The sequence below is a fragment of the Zonotrichia leucophrys genome, chromosome 4 (genome assembly GCF_028769735.1).
Source record: "Zonotrichia leucophrys gambelii isolate GWCS_2022_RI chromosome 4, RI_Zleu_2.0, whole genome shotgun sequence".
In the NCBI taxonomy this organism is placed as follows: Eukaryota; Metazoa; Chordata; class Aves; order Passeriformes; family Passerellidae; genus Zonotrichia; species Zonotrichia leucophrys.
In genome coordinates, this window is record NC_088173.1 from 8959926 (window position 1) to 8984205 (window position 24280).

Below are 24280 nucleotides of genomic sequence, written 5' to 3' on the forward strand. Positions count from 1 at the left end.
GAGTCTTCCTCACTGGAGCTATTCAGGACACAGCCCTGGGCCATGTGCTCCGGGATGGCCGTGCCTGAGCAGGGAGCAGGGGCTCGGACGGGCTGGCCGTGCCTGAGCAGGGGCTCGGATGGGATGGCCGCTGTTGTCGCTGCCAGCCCGACCCGCTCTGTGATTCCGTGCTTGGGCCCTGCTGGGCTCACGCATACACGAAGTGCTGCTGCGCACTTGGCCAACAACGAAACCGAGACGCGTCCGGGCCGTTCCTATGCGGATTTTTCTGCCGCCTCACGCAGCCGCTGCCCGTCCCTGCCGCTGCGCCCTTTCCCTGCCCGCAGGCAACCCCGAACGGGGAAGGGACACGCTTGGAGTCGCCCGCTCCGCGGGAACGCAGCGCAGCCACCTTTGCCCGTCGCTTCGCCACGCCGGGAGCCGAAGGAGGGAGGAGGTGCCGACCCTCGCCCGGTCACCCCGGCACACGACGGCGGGCCCAGCACCCCGGCGCAGGGCGGCGGGCCCGGCAGCGCGGCGGGAGGCGCGGCGGGAGGCGGGGCGGGGCGGGCCGTCCGTGCGCGGCAGGAAGCGGGCGCGGGCGGGGCGGCGGCGGGGCCGCGGCGCGGGCGGTGACGCGGCGCCCTCAACCGGGGCTCGCGCCGCCCCCCAGCTCCGCGCTCGGCCGCCATGGGGTCCCCGCCGCCGCTCCCGCGGGCCGCCGCGCTGCTGCTGGCGGCCGCGCTGCTGCTGGCGGCCCCGGCCCGGCTCCGCGCCGCTCCCGAGGAAGAGCCCGGCAGGAAGAAGGAGCCGCCGCCACCGCCGGCGGCGCAGGGAGCGGAGCCGCGGGCTGAGGTGAGGCGGGGACGGGCCGCGCCGGCTGCCCGCGCTGTGCCCCCCGCGGCAGCGCTCGGCCGGCGCCGCGCTGCGCTTCCGGGGGCCGTCGGGCTCCGAAATTCCCCGCTTTTAGCAGAAAAAGAGGAGAGCTGCAGGGCCACCACATCCTCCCCTTTTTCTGCTAAAAGAGGGACATCTGTGTCCGACATGGGAAAGGGGTCAGTGCTCCGTTGCCCCCGCAGAAGCAGCTGAAAGCAGGCTTTGTTGCTGCTCCAAAGCTGCGGGGGTTTTTCTCTCAACAATTAATATAAATTCCTTCGCGTTAAAACTTATTCAGCAGTGTTCTCGGTGAGGGGATTCTAGTTCCACATGGAGCACGCTGGTGTCACATACACAAACCAGAAAACACAGAGTGCTGCAAAAGGTGAAGGAACTCGGGGAAGTCACAGCGTGTCACACGGAGCGTGGGAGCTAAATATCAACACCAGGAAACTTGGAGCCCTGCTAGCAGCAAGTGGAATGCCGGGAAGCCGTCATGTCAGAGCAGGCTGCGGGCTGTCTCTGCTGGTGGATGTGCTGGAACAAGCTTTCTCAGCCATCCCTGGTCAGGGATGTGAACATGGGTATAGAGAGCTTGGGCCTTGTGTTTGATCTCGGATTACTGTGTGTAGAATAAACACTTCGGCGAGTGAGTGGGAACTGGAGTGTGCTGGTCTGGTTTCACCACTGGAGAGTCTTGAAGTTAGTTTTCAGCAAACGCAGAGCAAGTGCAGAAGAAGCTGATGGAAACTGGTATAAAATTTGGCTTGGGCTCAATCAGTAAAAGTGTATGGTAGGTAACAGGAATAAATTCTTTCACGTGAGAGGGGTTAGGCACTGGTACTGGGTGCCCTATCCTGGAAGTGTTCAAGGCCTGGTTGGATGCAGCTCTGAGCAATCTGGTCAAGTGAAAAATGTTGCTGCCCATTGCAGGGGTATTAAAACCAGATGATTGCTAAGGTTCCATCGAACCCAATCCATTCTATGAATCTATGAAATTTTAATGCGTCTGAGATGCAAAGATTTTGCAAGGGAAGGAAATGATCCTGACCATTTTTGAATGGGCTTCTTCTTTTCCTAAGGTATCATAGTCACCCAGTTTTATTTTGAAGCACTTACTAATATTTATATCAAAAAGCTGTTCATGGTTGAGGTCATAAAAAATGGTAGGGATTTTCAAGACAGCAATACTGCACCTGAGCTGACCATGTTTTGTTGTAATGGTGGTTCTCATGTTCTGGTAATAGCATGCACAATGCAGTAATGTTTTAATAATCAGCAGGATCCTCTTGCCAAGTGCCTAACTGGCAATTTGAGGTGGGTGGCAGCCAGGAACTAGTTAATGGTCATTAATGAACATGAGAGGTGTATCTGCTTAAAATGTCACTCTACACAGGGTGCTGTGACAGGAGAAGTACAAGGCTTTGTATTTCTGCGTACCAAGCACTCAAGCCTAATTGACGAGTGTTTAGGATTTGGTTTGTCTTTCTCTCCCCCCCCTTTTTACAGAAAGGCTCCTCCCTGGTTGCTCCAGTCCACATTGTCAGTGAGGAGTCGGCTGACAAGACTAACCTGGGCTTTATTCATGCCTTCGTGGCTGCTATCTCGGTCATCATCGTGTCGGAGCTGGGGGACAAGACCTTCTTCATCGCGGCCATCATGGCCATGCGCTACAACCGCCTGACCGTGCTGGCCGGTGCCATGCTGGCCCTGGGACTCATGACGTGTTTGTCAGGTCAGCACGCTGCTCCTTCTGCTTTGCTTTATCTCTTAAGGACGTGATGGGTATGTGTTTATCCAGAAACCTTAAGTGGAATGCAGGTAGTACATACACACAGTTTTCTGTTTGGAGGAGAGTGTGAAGCTTTTCCTGTGGCATCTCAGATGGGGTATTAGGCTCTTTCCTTTAATGAAGTCTTTGTGTTCCCTAGGCTTCAGCTGGTGTTTAAGGAAGGGGAATGAGATGGAGAGCCTAAGCACTTCCTTTGGTTTTTGGACTGGTTTACTTTTTTTTTTTTTTTTTTCTGCTCCTGTTAAATTAGTGTGCCCAAAGGGAATGTGGGAGTGGCTTGAGTTTTTCCTCCTAAGGCAAAAGATTCTTTATGTGATGACACATTTTCCTCATCTTGTATTCCTGCACACAGAGCTGTTTGGGTTTGTGCTGGGAGCTGTGTAAGTGGAGTATGGAGGGGGAGGAGTAGGAAGTAAGGTGTCAGGGGGCACTTGAGGAACCTGTAGCCATGGGCACTCAGGTAGCTGTGATTGTAAAATGGAGCAGCCTTCAGGTACATCAGATGCAGCACAGAGTTTGTCTGTGTGCTCATTTCTAACCATGCCCATTTCAGAAATCCTTGAAATAGTGGTGATTGGTTTCTACACGCTGGAGACAGCCAGTTCTCTGGCACAGGCTGCTTGGCAAGTGTTTCTGTGAATGGCTTTTGGGTGTGTAGTTGTTGCTGTGTACACACACTGCTGTGACTGTTGCAGCTTCAGTTAGAGCAGTTCCCACTTGCATTGTGTGTAATTTCTCCTGCCCATTATGGCTCTCTTTTTCTATACAAATTATTTCTTCAAATCTTTCTTAATGCTTTCTTATAAAAGCTCCCTTTTCTGCTTTTATCCCCCAGTTTAGAGGTTCCCAATTATTTATTCCCTTTTGAGAAAGGAATTTGTTTTGTTGTTTGGGTCTTCCTCCCCCACACCCTTTCCTTCTCTTATCTCTTGCCCTTGTTTTATACAAACTGAGTTTGGAAATTCCTGGGTGGGGTTGCCCACCTTGCTTACATGAAGACATACTCACTTAAACTCTTTAGTTCCAAGTAATCTACTGGGGATATTTTTTCATGCTGTGCTTGACAAACTGTCTTACAGCTCTGATTATTTCACTGTGTCTGTGCTTATATATGTAAGAAATGCTAGGAAAAAGCCTTTTTGTCTAGCTTTCTTGCATTGTTTTACTGCAGTATTTTCAGTCCTTATAAAGAAGTTTAGTTTAACTCCTGGTTTATTTAACTTTGCAAATAGTACTGCTATTTATTTATGTATGTGCTGCATTTATGAGTAATAAGGTTGATTAATTCTGGTCTCATTCTTACCTCTGGTAGTGGCAGTGCAGAATTATTTATAGATCGTGTAATAACTTCTGATTGCATTTTTCAACTAAAAAGGTGTGTACAGAAAAGCACACAAAGCAAGTATGCTTCCTTTTATCTAATTGCTTGTGGAATAAAATAGCAGAAACACTTGTGAGTGTATGGTCCAAACAACCTTGAATATAAAGCATGGACTTTTTATTTCTTCCCATTTATATAGGTCTTTTTCTGTCAAAAAATGCTACGTGGTGTTACTTTGTGAAAACTAAGTACTTTGTCCTGGATACACATTTCTTATTTAAGAACTAGTTTTGGCTTAGTTTAATCATCCTCAATACCTCTAAAAGACATGCTGTGAAGGTTGCTTTTCAGTCTGTAAGAGGGATCTGCCTTTGAAATAAAGAAAGATCAAAGTTGGTCACATTGTGTGTACGTGGGGAATATGAGGAACATATAGTAATGTGCACTTGGCAAAGGAAGACAGACATGGATTCACCCAGCTGGATAATTTGTAGATATGCCTGGTAGATTTACCTCATTGAAAATCTTATTCTGACTTTATCTGATAAATGAAATTATTGGAAAGAGATGCTATCCAACATGTAAATGGAATTACCTGGGATACACTATGACTAATCTAACACAATTGCAGATGGTAGTTTAATGGTGTGTATGGAGAAAGACAGGACTTGCACAGACCTTGATGGGAAAGATAATGTTGTTTGGACTGGCTCTCAGGAACAGCTGTGCCTCAGCTTTGGCTGGAGTGCATTGGCTGTGTCTTAGTGGACTTCAGTCCCTGGCATAACCAGTAATGGTTGGAGTTTCTAGCATGTTATCTTCCAAAAGCTTAGAAAATTATACAGAACTAATAAAAGATGCAATATTTATTTATCAGTGGATATTTGGATTGCTGACTTTGCTAGCAAGCATTTCTTAGATGTGGGAAAAACAATTATGATGCTCATGTTTATTTTTTTAAATGACACATTTGTTTTCTTTTCAGTTTTGTTTGGCTATGCCACCACGGTTATTCCTCGTGTGTACACATACTATGTGTCAACAGCACTGTTTGCAATCTTTGGCATCCGAATGCTTCGGGAAGGCTTGAAAATGAGTCCAGATGAAGGTCAGGAAGAGCTGGAGGAAGTTCAAGCAGAAATTAAAAAAAAAGATGAGGAAGTAAGTAATGAAATTGCTGTTGGTGACAGTTAGTGGAAGAATTACAGCTGTGAAGCTGCAGAGCAGCACTGTCTTGTTTGGGGTGTTCAGCTGTGTCTGTGACTGATAAACTGACACAGAAAATGTGTGATAGATGGGATGGAAGTGGTTCCCTGAAGGCTTTTTCAGCAGGTGATTCCAGTCCTGTGGCAAGCCTGGCTTCTTAGGAGAGAAGGGACCTTCCGGTTAGTGTGGGCGTTTTTGATGTGTTTTTAATGCATTGCTAGCAGAGAGGACACCAGCAGCTTATTCTTGGCTCTACTTTTATTTCTTCTAATGGTCAGACACTTTATTTGTAAGCAATACAAGATTGACAATAATCAAAGGTTAGAGCTGATTGCAGCTGTATATATGTATATGTGTGTGTATATTTCCACTCATGTGGAGATGTACACATATACACAGTATGTGTATCTATTATGTATACACAGTATGTGTATATATAGCTTTTTTTTGTAATGGTGATTATAAATATGTTGATAATGCAGCAGGGAGTGGCTAATAAGATTCTAGAAACAAAATATCTAGCTTTATTGCTAAGTGTTTAATTTGGGTTGTTTGGATGACATTTTTAATTTTATGGTTATTTCTTGTTTTTTTTTTTTTTTCCCTTGACCTCCACAGCTTCAGAGAACTAAACTGTTAAATGGGCCAGGAGATGTGGAATCCGGGCCAAGCACCACTATACCTCAGAAGAAGTGGCTACACTTTATTTCACCAATCTTTGTTCAAGCTTTTACTTTAACATTTTTAGCAGAATGGGGCGATCGTTCCCAATTAACAACCATAGTCTTGGCTGCCAGAGAGGTGAGTGCTGCAGAGTCCCTGCTGTTCTTCTGCCTTCTTTGGGTTGTCCACAGAGGGATAAGAAACAAAATGCTCTTGCAGGAGATATCAGATTCACACCTACTGCCTTGATGTGCCCCACGTGGTTTGTGTCAAGACGTGACAGGAAATGCACTGAAGCTCTGTGTAGTCTTAAAATTACTGTTACATGATTGGGACTGCACTGGCATTTCTGGAAATAGCTGCTTTATGTCATGCAGCTGACATCAATTGGGGTTTGTTACGCTGTTGGGAGATGTTACAGAAGAGATGTTTCTTTGCTCTTTGTGGTCATTCAGTTTTAATTGGATAACTTTAAAAATGCTTCCATTCCATCAAGCTTTAAAGTGTTAGAAAGACCTCCTCAGATACCTCTTATTAAAATATGAGTTAATATGGTTAATATAGAAGGACAATAAACTCTAAACTGCTGGGCACTATGTAATGCTGTAAATTAAATTATATTAATTATGGTGATTAGAGTGTATATAGCTGTATTACACTTAAAGGAAGATGAAGGCTTATAGTCAAGCTTTTAATAAACATAAGTAGCTTGCATATGCTCTTTCATGCATTGAGATAATTTACATTTTTTTCCCTAGGACTCATGCTTCTTTCAGGTGCACTTTGAGATGTTCCCTAGGGATAAATCAGGGCTGTGTAATGAAGGAGGCTGTAACCTGCAGGAACCTCTTGTCTCTGTTACAGTGTAGGGAAGATGTTTAGAGCTAACAGCAGGAGAGGATGATCTCATTGTTCTTGGAAAAAAAGGAAGCACTACAGCCTCTGCCCAATTTGCTAGGCAAGTTGCTTCAGCCCATCTTTTTACAGGGGACTGTTGCCTTCTGGTTTGCATTTCCTAAGTGTCCCCTTAGGAAGTGTCTGTCAGACTCCTTAGTCTGGTTTGTGAAGTGCTGAGCATTGTAGTTAAAACCTGTGGGCTGTACCTGTACAATATGAAATGTTCATAAGAGTGCTACCAAACAAAAAAAGGATTGAAGGTATCTTGATCCTGGCTTTCAGAATCAGTGAATAATTATGATGGAATGGGGGGATGAGATCCACCTTCTGCCAGCGAGGGCTGTATAGGTGATTGCTGGCTGTAGGGGTATCCAGGGATTCTGGGCCCTGCTCCTGGGGGCCTGTTTGTTCTGCTGGCCCAGCCCTGCTTCTTCCTGCCCTTCCTGGTGCTTTCCATCCTGCTGACTGCTTGGTGCTTGCCACCTTTTCTCACTGGCTTGTGGTTTTGGTTCTTTTGGGCTAGTGAGTGTTGTCTTCAAACCACAGAATTTCTTAGACAGTTTTGCTGTTAGCCTCTTTGAGATTTCATGCATTCCTTAGGTGATGGCAGCAGCTTTTTTTTTCCTTTTGGAACTAAAAGTGTCACATGGAGATGAGCAAGGGACACATGCTGTCCTTAGCTGTGTAATTTCTAAGGAGATCTGAGAAACCTCTTTATGTACTGCAGTTGTTCACACACTGAGGAGCTGCTGTTACTCAGTGATGTGAAAAGCTGTTGTTGACAGTAAATTATAAAATAGTTTATTATCCTCTGGACTTCAGATCTTTCATGCTTATGCTTCACCCTTTGGGTGATGGAGTGGGGCAGAGTGTGGAGCACAAGTGGGAGAAGCAGGGCAGAGAACTTGGAATGTTGTAGCTGCTGAAAGCTTTCATTTGCTGTTCAAGGACTTATTTTGCTCTTTTTTTTATAGATAGGTGGGTGTTCTTCCAGCTGATGCATATTGTGTTTTTCAACAGCTGCCACTTTCCCTCTAGAGGTTGCTTTTTGGTTTAACTACAGCAGAGCCATTTCTGGATCTATGATTACCAACCTAAAGATGCTGCATGGCTGAAACATGCTATGTGCTCCTGTCTTAGGCTGGGTTTAAGTCTGTCTGTCTCACCAGCTGATGTTCACTATCACCAGTTCACTATCACCAGGGAATCAAAGCACTGCTCTGAGGTTGTTGTAGGACTAGTGGGTTTTCAACAGTGATTATTTATCCCTTTGTGCTTTTTTTTTCCCCTTAGGACCCCTATGGTGTGGCAGTAGGAGGAACAGTGGGACATTGCCTATGCACTGGTTTAGCAGTTATTGGAGGGAGAATGATAGCACAAAAAATTTCTGTTAGGACTGGTAAGTGAAAACTCCCTCTAACCAAAAAAAATGTAATGCTGGTAATGTTTGTGGGGTAAAGAGCTGCATGCTTGGGAACAGTGTTTCTTGAAACTTTAGGGAAAACCATAAAAACTGGTGGTTTCCTTCAGGTTATTTGGGGATTTTTTTTGAGTCTTACATAACACCTCATTTTACTTCACTGTTGGCTACTTCTTTTAGGAGACCAGAGAAAGGAAATATATTATTTTAAATGGTCAGTATTTATTGTTTGACAGTGGATAATAGAAATTCTTTTGCAATTCTGAGTCTAGGCTGTCAGGTGAGCAAGAGAACTGCATCCTAATGACTTACACCAACCATTTAAAAGCCATAAAAACTCCTCTGTGTGGCATAAATGGATTTTATCATACCTGCTAATTGCAACGGGCAGGACCAGTAAGGTTACATTGGGTTGTATGTTTTTCCTTAACTTAGGCTGCAACTTGCTTCCACTGTCAGTGCTATGATGTGGTGAGATTTCTTGCTCCCAAAAATAATCCTGTGAAGCTGTTCCCTATATGTGTTCATTCAGAATGTTTGTTCTGTAGTTGCAAGGTGGTAAAAAAGCAGCTTCACTGCTAAAAGTGAAACATGCACGCTATTGTGTTTGTTTGCCAAGGAAATTGGTGACAAAATGCTAATCTAACAATGGTTTCATATGCTCCAAGCACAGTGTGGATCTTGAGCCACAGAAATAGCCTTAAATTAAACCAAAGATCCTTCTAGGACATATTAGTTCATTTAAAGAGTTGGGGAATATATGCAGTGGTGCTTTCCTAGAATTCTGTCCCAGCCTCTAGCAGATTGTGGCCATGGCAAGCAGTTATGTTTTTTATACTTTTCTTTCAATACAGGTGCCTAAAATGTGTAAAGAATGCTAAATAAATGTCAGTCACAATTGATGGCTTGCTCTGGCATGAGAATATCCTGTCCTGTTTTCTGCCATGCAGCCAAATACTCAACAGCAGGTGCTAACCTAGTTTTACACTGGCTCAAGTAAGAGTAAAACCAAGTTTCCTTCTGTGGGCCAGAATATATCCTTGGAGATGCAGTTAGGCAGTGGGTTGGCATATGGGCATCCCAATACTGAGCTAGAGACAACATCCACTGCTTGTAGCATGAATTTTTAAGTAAGGTTATTTGGGAATCAGAATTTTTTTTAAAATAATGTCTGTAATGTGTCATGGAAGATAATTACTTTTTGACATCTAATTTCTTCTTGTTTTGTGTTTTCCTTTCAGTGACAATCATAGGAGGAATTGTCTTCTTAGCCTTTGCATTTTCTGCACTATTTATAAGTCCAGACTCTGGTTTTTAAAATTTTTCATTGCTGTAAAAGAACAAGGATTGGAAGCATCAAGCAGTGCATTCTTGTGCATTTTTGTATATAATGTACAGAATTCTAGTTAAACAATGCTGAAGATGAGACACTGAACTTTTTATAGCAGATGATTCATGGGACTGATGCATTTATGGACAGCTTCTGCACTGGAGATCTGCTTATTGTCTGGTTTGTTTGTGCTGTGGTGCCTGCTCCCATGGTGGGATTGGAGTGGTTTTCTCACTTGCTGGACCTGGCTCAGCTGACTGCAAGGATCTACTCTGTGAAGCATTGAGAATTCCTCTTTTCTTCCCCTACACACAGCCACCTTTCCTGTTTTTTCAAGAGCTGATTCTTCAGGCCTCTTGAAGCAGACTGTGTTAAGGAGAAAGCTGCTGGCTCCACCTCCAAAGATGGTGGGTGATTCCATGGTGCACCTGAGGCTGGATAATCTTAAGCAACAAGAAACCTGAGAGCAGTTCCTACACCATCCAGTGGCTGAGCCAACCAACAGAGAATGTTATAAACTTAATTTAGAGGGAAAACTTCTTAATCAGGGATTTTTATCAGGAAATTGATGTGGGGTGATTAACAACCTACTGTATTCAATATGCAATCTGGCTGGAGCTAGTATTATTTGACTTTTTTATTTTTTTTTAATATTAAGGTATACAGAAAGTAATGAAGTGGTCCAACTTAACCATGTTCTATTCCCAGGACTGAGAAGTAATGAAATTCTTAGGTTTAGATGTATTCCTGATTTTTTCCTTTTAGGAATAGAAATGTAATCTGGAAGAATATTAATAAAACATAGTGTCTCAATGTGTTATTTTCAGTTTGGTTTTGATGGCTGCCATAATTCCTGCCACAAAGGTTTACCAGTGATTATGTACTTCAGGTGAGGAAAGTTTACTGAATTTATTTTCGTTTCTGATAAATGTCAGCATTAGGAAGCCTTGGAAAATGTTGAGCACTGAAGATACACGGGTTGTAGAAATGCATGCTTATCTCTGCTCTCCAATGATGATTTGGATTCTGAGCCTGTATAACCCACTAAGATCTGCCTTACAGCAGTCTTGGAAGATAGTAGCCATGGTTTCTAATATTATGAACCTGCCCTTTTGTGAAGCTGAAGTACGAATGGGGCATTATAGATTTGACCATTCCATTTGTAGATCAGAAACAGAACAGCCCCTAATCCTTCTCTTAGGTTTCTCTTTCCAGAAAACCCCTTAAGACCACAGCACTGCAATGCCAGGCATGCACAGTGGTATGAAAACAGGCTGCCATTTTGGGCTGCAGGTCTACATGTTCATGTCTTGGCCCAAAGGAACTGTATGGTTTGGTGGTTTGGGGGTTTTTTGGGTTGTTTTAAGGTGTGTTGTTTGGCTTTTTTGTTTTCTTTTGAAGCAAACTTTGTAGCCAAAGCTGTAGCCTCTTCTTTCCCACAGTCTAAGGACCCACACTGTACATGATGACTTTCACCTCCTGCAGGGAGTGCATTTGTAGCAGAGGTCATGTTAAAACAAGGCAGGAACAGGGATCTGCCTTGGGAAGAGCCTAAACTTCTGTTTGTATTAACATAACTTCTTATTATGTTAATCAGAAGTGGTGCCACTGGACATTTATACAGATCCCTCTCAGGCAGGGTAACTGTGGTGCCACCTGATTTTTCTTTTTAAATGTAGTTGGGAAAAGACACAGGATTTTTTCCTGAAAATCCAAAAAGCCAACCTGGTTCGCCATGTAGAAAAAGCCAACCCATGCTGTAATTGTAGAAGCTTCCCAAAGTTTATGTGTGCTGCTTAATGCTATTTTTTATATGAAAAGTTAGGATCACAGGATCAACAGAAGAATGAAGCTCAAGAGGTTGCTTGTAGAGGGTAAGCATTAATTTGCAGAACAAATCTCTGCAACATCCACATCTGTATTTTACTATTATGAACTTACACAGATGCCAAGTACTGCTTTTGCCCAGTCATAGCAATGTATTTGGCTGCTCTCAAAGACCAGCTAGGCAGGTTAGTTTGAATAGTGCTGTTAGAGTAGCTTTTTGATTTTTTTTTTTTTTAAGTGTGAACATTGACTTGTTGGAAGTCTAGCATGAAATTAGATAGCTTGTGAAATTTTAGTAAAAGCTTTGAAAGGTGCTTCAGTAGTTGCTACTAGGGACAGTGATTTGAGTTGCAACATAAGGAAAGACTGTTGAAGGTGATGGAGGGATCCAGTGACATATTCTTAGCAGTGCTGTGTCTGCTGTGCAGTTTCCAGCACAGACTTGGCCTTGTCCCTCCACAGTGTCTCAAAGGACTTGCACCCTGGCCAGCTCTCACCTCTTGGCTGGTGCAGGGGCTGGATTTTAGCAGTTTTTATCAGGCTTCTTGTTGCTGTAGCACACTGCCAGTGAGAGGGGTGGGCTGCTGTTCTGTCTCAAAATACCTGGATACTTGAGATATAATCAATATGGAGTGTATGGGCATTTATATATAATGTAACCAGCTGAAGCCTCGATTGCCACAATCCTGTGTGCTTTCTTGTTCTTTTGTAGCTGGAGAATATGAAATGCAGTGAGTGAGAGCTCAAGTACTGAAGGGAAGGCTCTGCAAACTATTGTGTCTACAACATGGGAAAGAGGCAACTGTCCACCACAGGTTTCCATGCATCCTGCTGCTCTCCCTGCTGGGGTGAGATGCAGCTGATTGCAGTTGCTGCCAAAGGAACCTCAAAAGCAGCATTCAAAACAGGAATTTACAGCTCTGCCTGCACATTGCACCAGCAGAGGTTTGTGAGTGCACACTGCCAGCAATTCCTCACTTCCACACAATAGGAGTCAAATGGAGATGATGGTCAGTTCTACTGGGATGGAAAATTCTCACATCAACTGAGATGTTTACAATGAGAAAAGCTTGTGGTTGTTATTTTCAAAGGTGCCTATTCCCAATTCTTAGCTAAAGCCTGTCTCATTACTCTGTATATGGCAAAGTGCAATAAGCCAAGACTAAAGTAAACTAATCTTCCATCCAGGACAAAGTTTTTCAAAGGAACCCTGTTGAACCAAAGTACAGGACCAGACCACCAGCAAACCCGCTCTGCTAGGGTAAGGCCAGCAGGTGTGTGTGTGCTGGGCTGGCGCCAGGGGTTACTGCTTTGAGATCTGTGAGTCAGACACCAAGCTGGAAAACCTGGAAGTGAGAGAGGGGCAGTGTGTGTTCCCTGAGCACTGCAAGAGGCAGCCTGCTGCCATACAGGCTCTCCCTCACCTCAGCTGCCCCTCCTGCCCAGGCTGGCTCTGGAACGCTGCCACTGGATTTACGGGAGCGGCTTTGTTTCTAGAAAGAGGCTGGTAGTTCAGTGTACTTCCATGTTTGTCCCAGATACTGTGTATGTAAAAAACAAAATCCCATCTTAAATCAAGAGGATCAGACTGTTTCATCCTAATATAATCTGAGTTATTCTTAATTTCCAGAGCCATGGAAATAATGATGTAATGGCACTTGCTGTACTGACGTGGCGTTTTTCCAGAGATGACCTTGTATGGCCCCTGAAGTCAGCACCCTTGGCAAGTTGCAGCTACAGGCTTCTGCTAAGGGAGATGCAGGGTCATTTCTGCAGCATTTCCCGGTGACCTGGGCACTAGGATAGCTGTATGTTTCTTTGGGATTACTTCCTTTTCCTTCCCAAGGGAATGTACTTGCAAAAGGTCTGACAGTGATAGACTGTGCTACAAAGAACACTAGTAAGGCTCTTGCTATTTTGTTACCCTCAAACAGCTGAAATCTGGAATTTATATCACTAATGCCTGAGTCAGAAGTACAACCAACCTTTGGATTGCTAATCTTTACAAGTACTTAACAGCTTCATTCTCTTATAAACGTGGGTTTTGTTTTCAAGCTTGCATGACAGCAAAATACCATTTAAAAGAACTGCTACAGGTGTGGCAGCAGTTGTAATTACCACTCTTCATGATAAGTTTACAGAAAAATGTACTGCTCTTTCCAAAGATCGATTTTAAGCAAAATTGACAATCTTGCTTGCTACATGCTCTCAATCTTATCATGGATGGGTGGTGACAGTTCTTAACTACAGCTGCAGCACTTCTACAGCTGATTTTGTTTCACTGCTGGGGAACAGGGGCCCTATGGCATATAGAAGTAATTTACAGCTTGCACAAGTATTATTTAATTCTCAAAGGCAAAAGATCAGTATCCTCCTCTGGGAGGAGGATATTACAGAAAAAGAAAGTACTGCAGACTGTAAAAATGGCTAACTGTATTTATAATTTTCTCCAGGCATTCTGTTTCAATTACACAATTTTCTTCCCACCCTCCTTTCCCTGAACATTTAATTAATTTGGAATTATTAATGTTTACACTTTGATCAGTGAAAAGAGGGTCGGACCACCCTGACAGGTTACATATTATCACATAGCTCTTCCAGGCAGGAGCTACATCCTCTCAAACAAGTTGTGGCTGCAGCTAAATGCAAGTCTCTGCTTCCTTGCTCGGTGGCACAGCCAACATTTCAGACCACCTCTCCTCCTTTTACAATATTGCTCTTTGACATTTCACCAGCAGAAGAAATACCCCGACAGGGGAGTGGCACCAATTTAGAGAGGCATGTTTTGCCCATGACAGAAGATGAGGGAAGGGCTCTGCCCAACCCAACCTGCTGCAGTGCTCTCCATCCTTTGGCAAGACCAGGAGCTGTAGACATGAGGGTATGAAAGCAGTTTTAACTTGTGCACACTCAATCAAGTGCTGTGTGAGTCAATTCCAAGGCAGTAATGTAAATACACAAATCAGAGGTCTCTAGCCTTTAGAGTGGGGCATCAGTTTATAAAGAGATACAGAGAGAAGACAAGGAAAAAATACAGTATGCATTTTACTGAAATCTCACAAGTCATTTGTCTGGGTAGGGGAGAGAAGATAAAAGTGACATCAAGCAACTTCTCACAAGTCAGTTCTGTGGGTGGGGGAGAGAGAGTGCCTTTGGTACAGTCGTGGGAAGGGTAAGAGCGCTTCACTGTGAAACTTGGATAAAACTGACATCAAGCAACTCAGAAAAAAACCTCTAGAACCTTAGAAGCTACAGAAAGCAAAATTTTAAATGAGTTACATTTATTCAGTTAAAAAATTGACAGTTAGTAATGGTCACATGAACACCAGGGAACTGTATCTACATTTCCTGACGTCAATATGAACGGCACTAGGGTTTTTCTGTTTGTTTTCTTTTACGTATATAAATCTAATGCCAGTTAAAAAAATACAAAACAAAGCTGAAACCCAAGACACTGTGAAATCAACACTGCTTAAAAACTCAAAAGTCAATCTGATATATTTGAAAATAAATATTTTTTACCTTTCTTGTTAGAAAAAGACAGCTCACCTACTGCTTTCAAAGCAGTTACATCTTTAAGACCATTCCCAAAAGTGTTTCATAAATAATTACCCATTGATTGATTGTCTATTAATGCAGCATCTCTCAGTCATAGCTGGGGTCTCTGTTATTAGGCCATAAAATGTTTTTTTCAGACACAGTGTTTTGTTCCCCCCCCTTCCTTTTTATTTAGGTATACTTTCTTTGAATATAGCATATCATGCTGGCAAAATTCATGCAGATGGCATAGCATGAAATATCACAGAGTTTAAAATCACCTGTTTAAAAAAGACAAAAAAAGAAAAAGACAAGGAATGTAGTGTTAAAAATCATGGTAGTGAAAAAGCAACTACCCAGTCTCATGGACAACCAAGACAATTTCAAATGTTCTCTCACAGCTGTCTCGTCTACTATGATTTGTTTAAATATGTCTTTTTTAATCCAAATTCATTTCATTCTCTTCAATTTTTTTCCACCAGGGATAAGTAAAAAAATAAAAGGTTAATTATTAAAACTAGTCTCTTTTCCCTTTTAATCAAAATAACCATTTTCCAGCCCTCTGACTGTACATCTAATTTTAATAATTATTTTAAATAGAGAAGCTTATGAATCTGACACGTTTGACATCTCCTGATGCCGTGACATTTAAAACACTCATAACAATACCTGGGTTAAATCTCTGAAAATATAAATGATTCTTGAATCGACTTTAACATTTGAAAAAGGCCACATCTTTAAACCTTCATAACATTTTCACACAATTTATAATCCTAAGGGACACTTAGAATTACTGAGCAGGCAAATGAGCCTCCAGATGATTTTCTCTCATAGGCAACTGTGCAACTAAAAAGCCTCCTTGCAAGGAAGCTATCATCCCTAATCCCTTCCCCTGGCCATATAAAACACAAAGGCAACTAGTTTTAGAAGCCTTTTTAATCCTGCACTTTAAACCTCAAGGATCACCATAATAAAGACACATTTTCCAGAAATGTCTCTCTTGACAGTTTTACATGTTATTCCTTGTTGCGCCCCCTTTTTAACAGTTTCACTGACTAAAGAAATAAACTGTTTTTCAAATAGTCTTTTCAGTAAAGTGCTTGTTATTTCTCAAAAAAAAAAAAAAAAAACCCAACCAAAAAGAGAAAGTGCTATTTAAGTCTTAAGATCATTTCTTTTTCCTGTGAAAAACTGCCTGATATATCTTTACTTTATTCATTTTTACATAAAGCTGAAATGAAACCTATTTCTTGTAAGGATGCTGGGTTACTAATTTTGGTGTTTGGCAGCAGGCAAGATGCCCACAGAAGGTGGTGACACACTGGAACCATAGTGCAGAAGGTAAACCTTCTAGATGAAGTGGAAGGCATATGGAGAGCTCCTACTAGAATCCTTTCATATTTATATACAAATATAATATATATTAAATATAATATAAAAATAGCTATATTCTTTTTTCTCTCTGAAGTTATCCCAGACACTTTTCTTCAAAGCCTCACCCATTGCAGACAATGTCTACCTCCTAAACTCCACGCAAATGCCATCCTCTTCACTCCATTATGTATCACCAGCCCATTTCTTCACAATCCTCCCCTTAACAGACCCCTTCCCTTCTGTCAGAGTCATTCTGCAACACTTCTGCTCCAGAACCTGCAGCATCACAGCACTCGTTGTCGTGCTATTTATCAGGATGTTGCAAGTAAGTCTGTAGTAAATGAGTCAGGCAGAAGCAAAAGGCTGATTAAGAAAGAGGCAACAGCCTGGTCCTCTTCTCACTAAAGCTCAAGGACAGTTCAGGAACTGATTCAGCAACAGGAAAAGCTGCAGACCTGTTAAATATACACTTTTTAGTCACTACTTGTGAACAAAGCATCTCCATACTTGCACACAATCTGGACTAAGTCCTACACATTCGCCTTTGTAAAGTTTGCCTGATTCACGTCAGGAATTCTTCAAATGTGTATTTTTCCAGTTCCTTAGAATTTCTCCATCTTCTATCCTTTCTCTACTAGCTGGTAGTTCTGTAATTGAATGACCTCTCTCTGAGGCTACAAAAAGCTTCTTGATCAAAGCATATGTTTCTCTACTCTCTTTCAGCAGCCACGGTATCCCATAATCTAATTTCTCTCTCCTAGTTTAGCCTTTTTACTGACAGACCTATAGCAGCACACCAGAGTATCTGGGGAGGGGAGAATGGGAAGAGAAGCTGAATTTTTTTAATATAAAAAGCTGCACCATTAACTGTCTGGCTGGTATCTCTAATTTCTGTAATTCTCAGTATAATAGCTTAATACACCTATTTTACCATTATTCAGTAGTTCTAACAGCACTATTAAAGCTCTCCCAGTTTTATTTTTTTAGCACTATATTTTTATTGTTATTGGTTAAAGAAATTTGTGTATAACCTATTTTCCATTAGGCAGAGAAGTGATAGCACAGACCTCTAGTCAATGCAGCTTCATATAGAAACAGGTGGAATGGAGTGGTAGGGATAGCAGAGCAAGGCAGGATTTCTTTACATAGAACTTTAGAGAAACAAGTCTCTGACAATTATCCCAGTCTGAAGAATGCCAGAAATCCCTTTAAAGAAGGGAAAGTGTTTCTTGCTATGTTTGGTATTGGCATCTGTTCCTTGCTCCAGGTTGCAATAGGCTTTTTGGAGCAGAGAGCAATCGGATTCTCTTTGGTACTGTGTTTCTCACACTCTCCTTCCTTGTTCACTGCTTGGCTTTTTGGTGCCAAGCACTTGCTTTATGACTGGGGAATAACAAAGGTCTAATGCTGGGACACGTGCAGAGGCAAAGGCTGGCCCCAAAACGTAACCAACGGCATCAAAGGCTTGGCTAAACTGGCATCACCTCCTGCGGGTTTGGTTCATCCAGGAATACAATCAAACTGTTCCACAGTACAAAACAGACCATCACCATTTGTTACATTCATTCAACTCCTCCCTAGTATTCAAGATTAATCCAGCTTTCTCTCCCTAGCACTAGTTTTAACTGCTTTTACTGGTTTTTGTTTCTAATTAATTATCAGATCTATCAGCATTTGTTAATTTTCCTCTCAAGTTCTGGTTTCCACAAACTAGTACCATAAAAACCTACCAACGTTTACTTAAATAGCACATATCTGTTGGAACTTTTTATTTTCTTTATAAAGTGAAGTTGCCTTCTGAAGTCTTAGTTCAGTGACAGCTCTTAAATCAATAACTGGTAGTGTTAAATGCAATCATGGTCTCCCCCAAAACACACTTTAAATGCTTCCAAAAACGATTTTAAAAAATCAGCTTATTATTTTTCCTTCTGCAAAAGGAGTCCTGTCTTTTAAGGTTTGCTTTTTTTTTTGCTTTTTTTTAAGAGTATTACCTTAAAGATCTGAGATTTTTGAGACTCTGTATTTCTGGCTACTGTCTGAGGGGGAGTACCAGTCAAAAATATTCATGGTCTCAACTCAGACCACTGTTAAAATTAACACAATACAGAAATATCTATGAAGTAGATACACAAGTTTGGTTGACAATGTGCTAAGACTTCAAAATTGAAAATGGTTACAGATTCAAGACACTGTAATTCAAGATGTTCAACATTATCACCTGAATTAAAATCAAGGCACTATGGGTTTTGTTGTTGTTGTTAAAATGACCCTGAATTAGTTCTGACTAATTTTTGAAGGAGAATAAAAAGATTCCAACATGGTTTAACAAGTTACAATTCTCACCACAGAGAAAGTGGTTAAAAAGTGCCCAAAAGGTTATTAAATGTAAATATATTTTTGTGCAAATTACTCCTATAACTGAAACATTCTTGAAAATTACTGTCATTTTTTTTAAACCTTTTACATAAATATTTCCAACTATGAACTATATCAAAAGATAGCTTTGGGGAATAAAATTCCAAACCATCCGCAAGAAAGCAGTGCAAATTCCTATTTTTCAAATAAAATGATGAATTCATTATGAAATGATGGATGATATTTATGAATCTGAATGTCCTGAACCCTGATGCATGATCACCAGTTCAAACAGCTTCATCAATAATTTAACTTCAAGCAGTCAACTAACCAACACACTATACCTCACCAAACAAACCCTGACATCACAGACAAAGCACAAACAAGAGACTTGTGCCCACATTAAGGGTGAAAATAATGATGCATCATGTTGTAAACAAAAGGGTAGAACAGAGGAAAACATTAGTCTGAGTATGGCGTGAGAATTTAGGGAAACATATTCAAACCTACAAATAACAGATTACATTTTCATGCATCATATAAAATATTTTGCTCTTTCTCCTTTTATGCAGACATATACACAATATTTTACAGCATCTGTACAACAGAGAACTGGATTTCACACAACATTTTCAAAATATTTACTGTCCTGCAATCATCTGAAAAAAAATTAGATGGTTTTTGGACTATATTTCTGGCATTTTTTCCTGCTAATTCAAAACAATTGCTCCATGTCCGTTTTAATACTTTAAAAATGTACAGGATTGATAAAAATACCAATATTTTCAGCATCACTCTCTTTTCAGTCACATTTGGAGATTTCACCTGGACAAATTACAACATGGCAGCAAATCCTTTAGAACACAGAAACTGGGGCAACGCTCAAAGTTGGCCATGTCCCCATCATCATCTTGTGGCTTTTCTTAACAGATTCCAGAAGTTAGAAGTAGAACTCAACACCACAGTGCTAGAAAGCCTTCATACTGTTACCTCTGTAGCTTCAGTGCAACTGTTTGTGGGGCAGCCCCTCCTGGCAGTTTGCTTCAAAAAGAGGCAGCGCCCACTCTACTGTGGCTGGACTTTGGAAGGATCAGTCATCTTGTCAGTTCTGTGTCGTGACAGCTGCTGCTGCTGCTGCTGAGACTGGTGCTGCTGGTGGTGGGACTGAGTGAAAGTGCTTTGTTGTAGTGGGAAAGCAGCAGAGAGAATAAGCTGAGCTGACTGATTTCCATGAAGTAACCTGGATGTCTAAAACACGAAAATAAAAAAAAATATTACTTTTCCCTGCTGCACTGAGAAACATGGGCCCAGCTGCTTTTTAAATTTTATAAGGGTTCAATCAAAATAAATTCAGATTTGGCCAGTTAAGCTCAGCAAACAATGCAAGGATTTGTTCATACTAATACAATTAACCAGCGCATCTGAACAATTAATAAAGCAGCTGTAATTGGTCTCTGGAATTTCTGTGGTGATAGGTAGGAATACATGAATTAGTCTTCATTTCACACCACAAAAGCATAGCAGGGAGTAAAGAATCTATTTGAGTAAGTGTAGGTAGCTGTCACTGCAGTCAAATGAAAAAATAGTGCATGATTTGGCACAGGTCACATTTATTCCCCACAGACAAAATGCACAGTCAAAGAAATGGTGCATTTGCAGATCCCAATATCCCCTCTGAAGGAGACTTATTACTGTGGGAAATGGTACTTGGTTTTAACAGTATTCTTCTTAGAACACAAAAAAAAGATTACTGAATAAGAACAATGAAGGATGGATACAAATGCACTAGGACATCTCAATCCTGAAATGCTCTGCAGCAGAGAGTAAAGTACATCAACTGCTGCACCTACACAATCAGACTGTAAGATGCCCCAGTGAACAGAAGTAGAAAAGGCACTTTTGTCCTTTTTAAAGAATATTTACTTCACTTCAAATTCTAGCACTTTAATAGTTTATATTAAAAATACTGAACTTTCGCCCAGAGTGAAATTATAGAGTAGGCACCGACCTTTGAGATCTTCATATTTCACATATCTGTTTCCCCAGAATTAAGTCAAAATTGTATAAACTTTTAAATTTAGAAACAGAGACACAGACAGTACCAACCTGCTAAACAGCCTCTCTAGTGTTCTAGCCACCCCTACATCTCCTTTACCATCTCCAGATGCTGGTTGATGCATGTTCCAGTAATTAAGTGGAATCAACCAATGGCAACAGATTTCCCCATCAATTCCTTCTACCTTCTGTTTCTTTTAGCTATTTCCTATTTCTAAACTCCTTGGGTTTGTCTTCCTTCTCTTTTGACCCAATCTCTCTTCTTTCTCCACTAAAACAAGGTTCTTCCCTACTCTCTGCTTACAAAGTTGCTTGCTGCTCAGCCTCCCCTGCAGCCCAGACAGAATTTCATGCCTCATATTATTGGAACATGTCTTGCTTTGGGCTGTGTGCTGCTTTCTAGACCAACCATCATCTCTCATACCTCACTGCATTAACATGCAAAATTAGTGAAAGAAAACATAAACTGTTTTAAAGGAAACATCTGTTTTTTCATCCTATAGTCAATCAAGAGCAGCAATTCAAAGGGAACAAGATGTAAGACAGGACAATGCATGGAATAACACTGCAGGAAAGATCACCTCTCCTCTAAGTAACAGGATTTTAGAGAACTGCTACAGAATAAACTTACCTCATGCCTTTGGCTTAGTCACAGGTTACTATTTTAAGTGCTTTGTTTTCAGGTAAAGCACCCCTGGATAACCTAGCAATGCTGAAAGTGCCAGGACTTGGGAAAATCTGTAGACAGCTCTACATTCATTACCTGTAGGAACTGCTGGGGGTGCTGGGTCAGCTGTGACTGAGCTGGTTGTTGCACTGTGGTGAGCTGCTGCTGATGGTCCTGCTGACTTTGCTGCTGTTGCTGCTGCTGCTGCTGCTGTTGTGTTATTGACAAAGTCTGTGTCTGCTGCTGTTGGGCAGCAAAAGTGGGATAAGCTGTCACCACCTGTCCCATAAACATCGTACTTGGTACCATTACTGCTCCACATGCTACTGGGGCCGTGACAAGTTTTGTTACAAGTTGCTGACCTTGAGAAAATCTGTTAATAGAAAAAGACATTTGGAGTCTCTCCAGGAAAAAAAATATATGAAGCACCACATACACTTGAGAAAAGCAGATTTCTCAAAGCCATATTTGCTATAACAACATGGGTTTTGATAAGCCTGCAAACATGTTACTTTGAGCAGTTTAATTTCAAGGGTTGTATCCATTCCAGTGAAACACAAATCACATGATCTTCTTAATGCTATTTTAGTTCCTTTTGTATATGGTGCAGCTGCATAAGCATACTGTTACAAAAAGTCATCTTAAATACAGGTCTTTAAGATTTACCTGATTTGTCTGTCCTGTGTAAAAGTGGTTACTGCAGCAGCATTCTGGTTGTTGTTCTGTGATAAGCTAGAGGGAACCTGCACCACATTTCCTGCTGTTGGCTGAGAAATCACCATAGTGTTGTACAAAGGTGCTGAGACTGTGTTCTGTGACTGACTGGCAAGAGAAGACTGTTGATTGTGTCCACTAAGTACATTTTGTTGATTATGCTGGAAAGAAATTTTGAGATAGTAAGTTGAAAATAACCAGGTACTACAGCTGTTCTCCTCACTGTCACAGCCCATACTTCAAAACCACCAGTTTTTTTCTATTCAAATGAATTCTTCATTCAAAGTGCTCAAGTATTTCTACTGACTGAGGATTTAGAGATGAGACTCGACCTCGGACATCTATCTTACATTAACCTCTTTTTCTGTTCAGGTTATATTTTTTTTCATAAATTTTTCAGTTATTTGCATACTTTCATTCAAAATTATCTTTTTACTCCTTCAGCATCTCTGTGCCCAACTTGGAGTAAAAAGTGCCCATAATGTCAAGAATTTCTTATTTGAAAATTTGGAACTAGCCTACTGCTGAGATGGTAAAATGCATCACTAGTCTGCCTTTTCACAAATTTCAAAAAGAAGTATAGAATGTGGAAAAGGGTACAGAGATTAGATGTTTATGGAGTCTTCATACACATAATGGTCAAACCCATTAGAAGTATTCATCATGAAGAAACAGCCTCTGTGGTGATACGTGCTGTTGACTGTTATGCCTCAGCTGAATTGTTAAGGTTAAGTTTATGGTATAAGTTAAGAGCTATTTCTTTGTTACATTGTTACATTTAATGTATAAGGTGAAAGCTGTTAAGCTTTTAGGCCATGTTCCTTTGTATCTCTGCCCCCACAGTCCTTTTGTCACATGCACCGAAACACACACACACACATATACACACCCCCAGACAGTTCTCAGTTCACTTCTGTTTTGATTGCCTGGATTTTGTTTGGTTTTGCTGCTGCCTGATTTTTCCTTATTGTGCCTTAACTGTCCAGTAAGTAGTAGAGTGAATCTTGCCAACAAACTTTGTCGTGCTACCACTTAATATTAAATCAGGCTTTTGCTGATACCCTTGCCAATGATTTTTTAAGCAATCTCAAACACTCGTTCATAACAGGGGAATGTCAGGGAAGCTGTTGTGTTTCAGATGTGGTTTTGAGCAAATATTCAATCCAGCAAATTGAGTAACAGAATTTTACCTGTGTTGCAGTACTCTGCAAAGGCTGCTGCTGTATCATATGTGGAGTATTTATATGGCCCGTGTTCATCCCACTTTGAGTCTGATTAGTCTGAGCAACTTGACCTTGCATGTTTATTGGTGTAAGCTGCTGAACAGTTGAAGAATTTCCAGAAGGAAGCTGCACAGAACCAAAGTTGAGTCCAGAAGCTGACTGCTGCAAGAACATCTTAAAAAATTCCACAAGTTATAGGGTCAGTATTCAGAGACTCAACTCTATCTGGTAAGAATCAGAATCCTAATTTCCAGAGTCCTAAACATTAACATTCAATATTTATTCTTAAAGAAAAAGCACCATTTAGAGACTAACGAGTAATGTAGTCTACAACTATCTAAAGACAAAATATATTTGAAATGACACTTCCTTTTTGTAGGACATTCTTCAGTAACACTAAATCAGATGAAGAAAATCTCTGAATTAGCAGACCCAGGCATAGCATCAAGAATGTAATCTTCCCTGACAATCAGGAAATCTTAATGATTGTACTGAACTTCCCAACACTGTTGTAATAAACAGAATTCAGCACAAAAATATTATGTTCTTTACAAAAAGATAGGCCCAAGTCTACAAGGCAGAATGTGTATCACTGAAGGATTTTTTCTAGTTTTCACATTCCTGAACAAGGTCCCTCCACACTGCATGGAAAGGAGAGCTGTGAATCTCTCCTTTTGAGACATGAATAAGGCAGTCTACTGCTGGCATGTTTACACTAAATACCACACAACTGAAAATGGCACACGCCAGAAACTCCTACTCTTCCAACAGAATTTAAGCAACATTCTCAATACTTCCAGGAAGTATTTTTTCTATTCTTTAGTCACAATCCAGACTGAAAATATTAAATTATTTCCTTAAAATATATCTTAGTTTGAGGTGATCAGGTTTTTTTTTTTTGTTTGGGTCTTTTAACTAGAAAAACCTAAGAGGGTAATTCTTTTCCTCCAAGCATAGCTACTGAAAAGACAACGACAAAAACAGAAAAATATATACTGGTGAAAAAAAAAATCTGAAATCATGTAGTCAGCTGCTAGACTGAGT

At 41.3% G+C, this 24280-nt stretch overlaps 2 protein-coding genes across 9 annotated transcripts in view; one reads left to right on the top strand and one right to left on the bottom strand.

The window, feature by feature from the left end:
• Nucleotides 1-603: 603 nt before the first annotated feature.
• Nucleotides 604-10297, top strand: TMEM165 (transmembrane protein 165). The gene is made up of 6 exons (XM_064712207.1): nucleotides 604-834; nucleotides 2365-2590; nucleotides 4954-5129; nucleotides 5793-5975; nucleotides 8028-8133; nucleotides 9396-10297. The coding sequence occupies exons 1-6, from the start codon at nucleotides 670-672 to the stop codon at nucleotides 9470-9472; spliced, it is 933 nt and encodes a 310-aa protein (XP_064568277.1). The 5' UTR covers nucleotides 604-669; the 3' UTR covers nucleotides 9473-10297.
• Nucleotides 10298-13935: 3638 nt separating this feature from the next.
• Nucleotides 13936-24280, bottom strand: part of CLOCK (clock circadian regulator) — a 64505-nt gene continuing 54160 nt past the window's right edge. For 7 of the 8 annotated variants that reach the window (XM_064710412.1, XM_064710410.1, XM_064710411.1 and 4 more), the window contains 4 exons: nucleotides 23204-23410; nucleotides 21966-22174; nucleotides 21396-21672; nucleotides 13937-19825 (listed from right to left, as the gene is read on the bottom strand). In XM_064710412.1, the coding sequence (XP_064566482.1) occupies nucleotides 19643-19825; nucleotides 21396-21672; nucleotides 21966-22174; nucleotides 23204-23410 (876 nt within the window). In that variant the 3' untranslated portion in view covers nucleotides 13937-19642. Of the gene's footprint in view, nucleotides 19826-21395; nucleotides 21673-21965; nucleotides 22175-23203; nucleotides 23411-24280 lie in introns of all 8 variants that reach the window. The other variant, XM_064710413.1, reaches the window with a different exon arrangement.

Excerpts from the sequence above, each read along its gene's own strand:
- TMEM165 (XM_064712207.1), top strand. The coding sequence starts at position 670 with ATGGGGTCCCCGCCGCCGCTCCCGCGGGCCGCCGCGCTGCTGCTGGCG. Across the intron at positions 5,130-5,792 it reads TTAAAAAAAAAGATGAGGAA|CTTCAGAGAACTAAACTGTT; the intron begins GTAAGTAATGAA and ends TGACCTCCACAG. Across the intron at positions 8,134-9,395 it reads AAAAATTTCTGTTAGGACTG|TGACAATCATAGGAGGAATT; the intron begins GTAAGTGAAAAC and ends TTTTCCTTTCAG.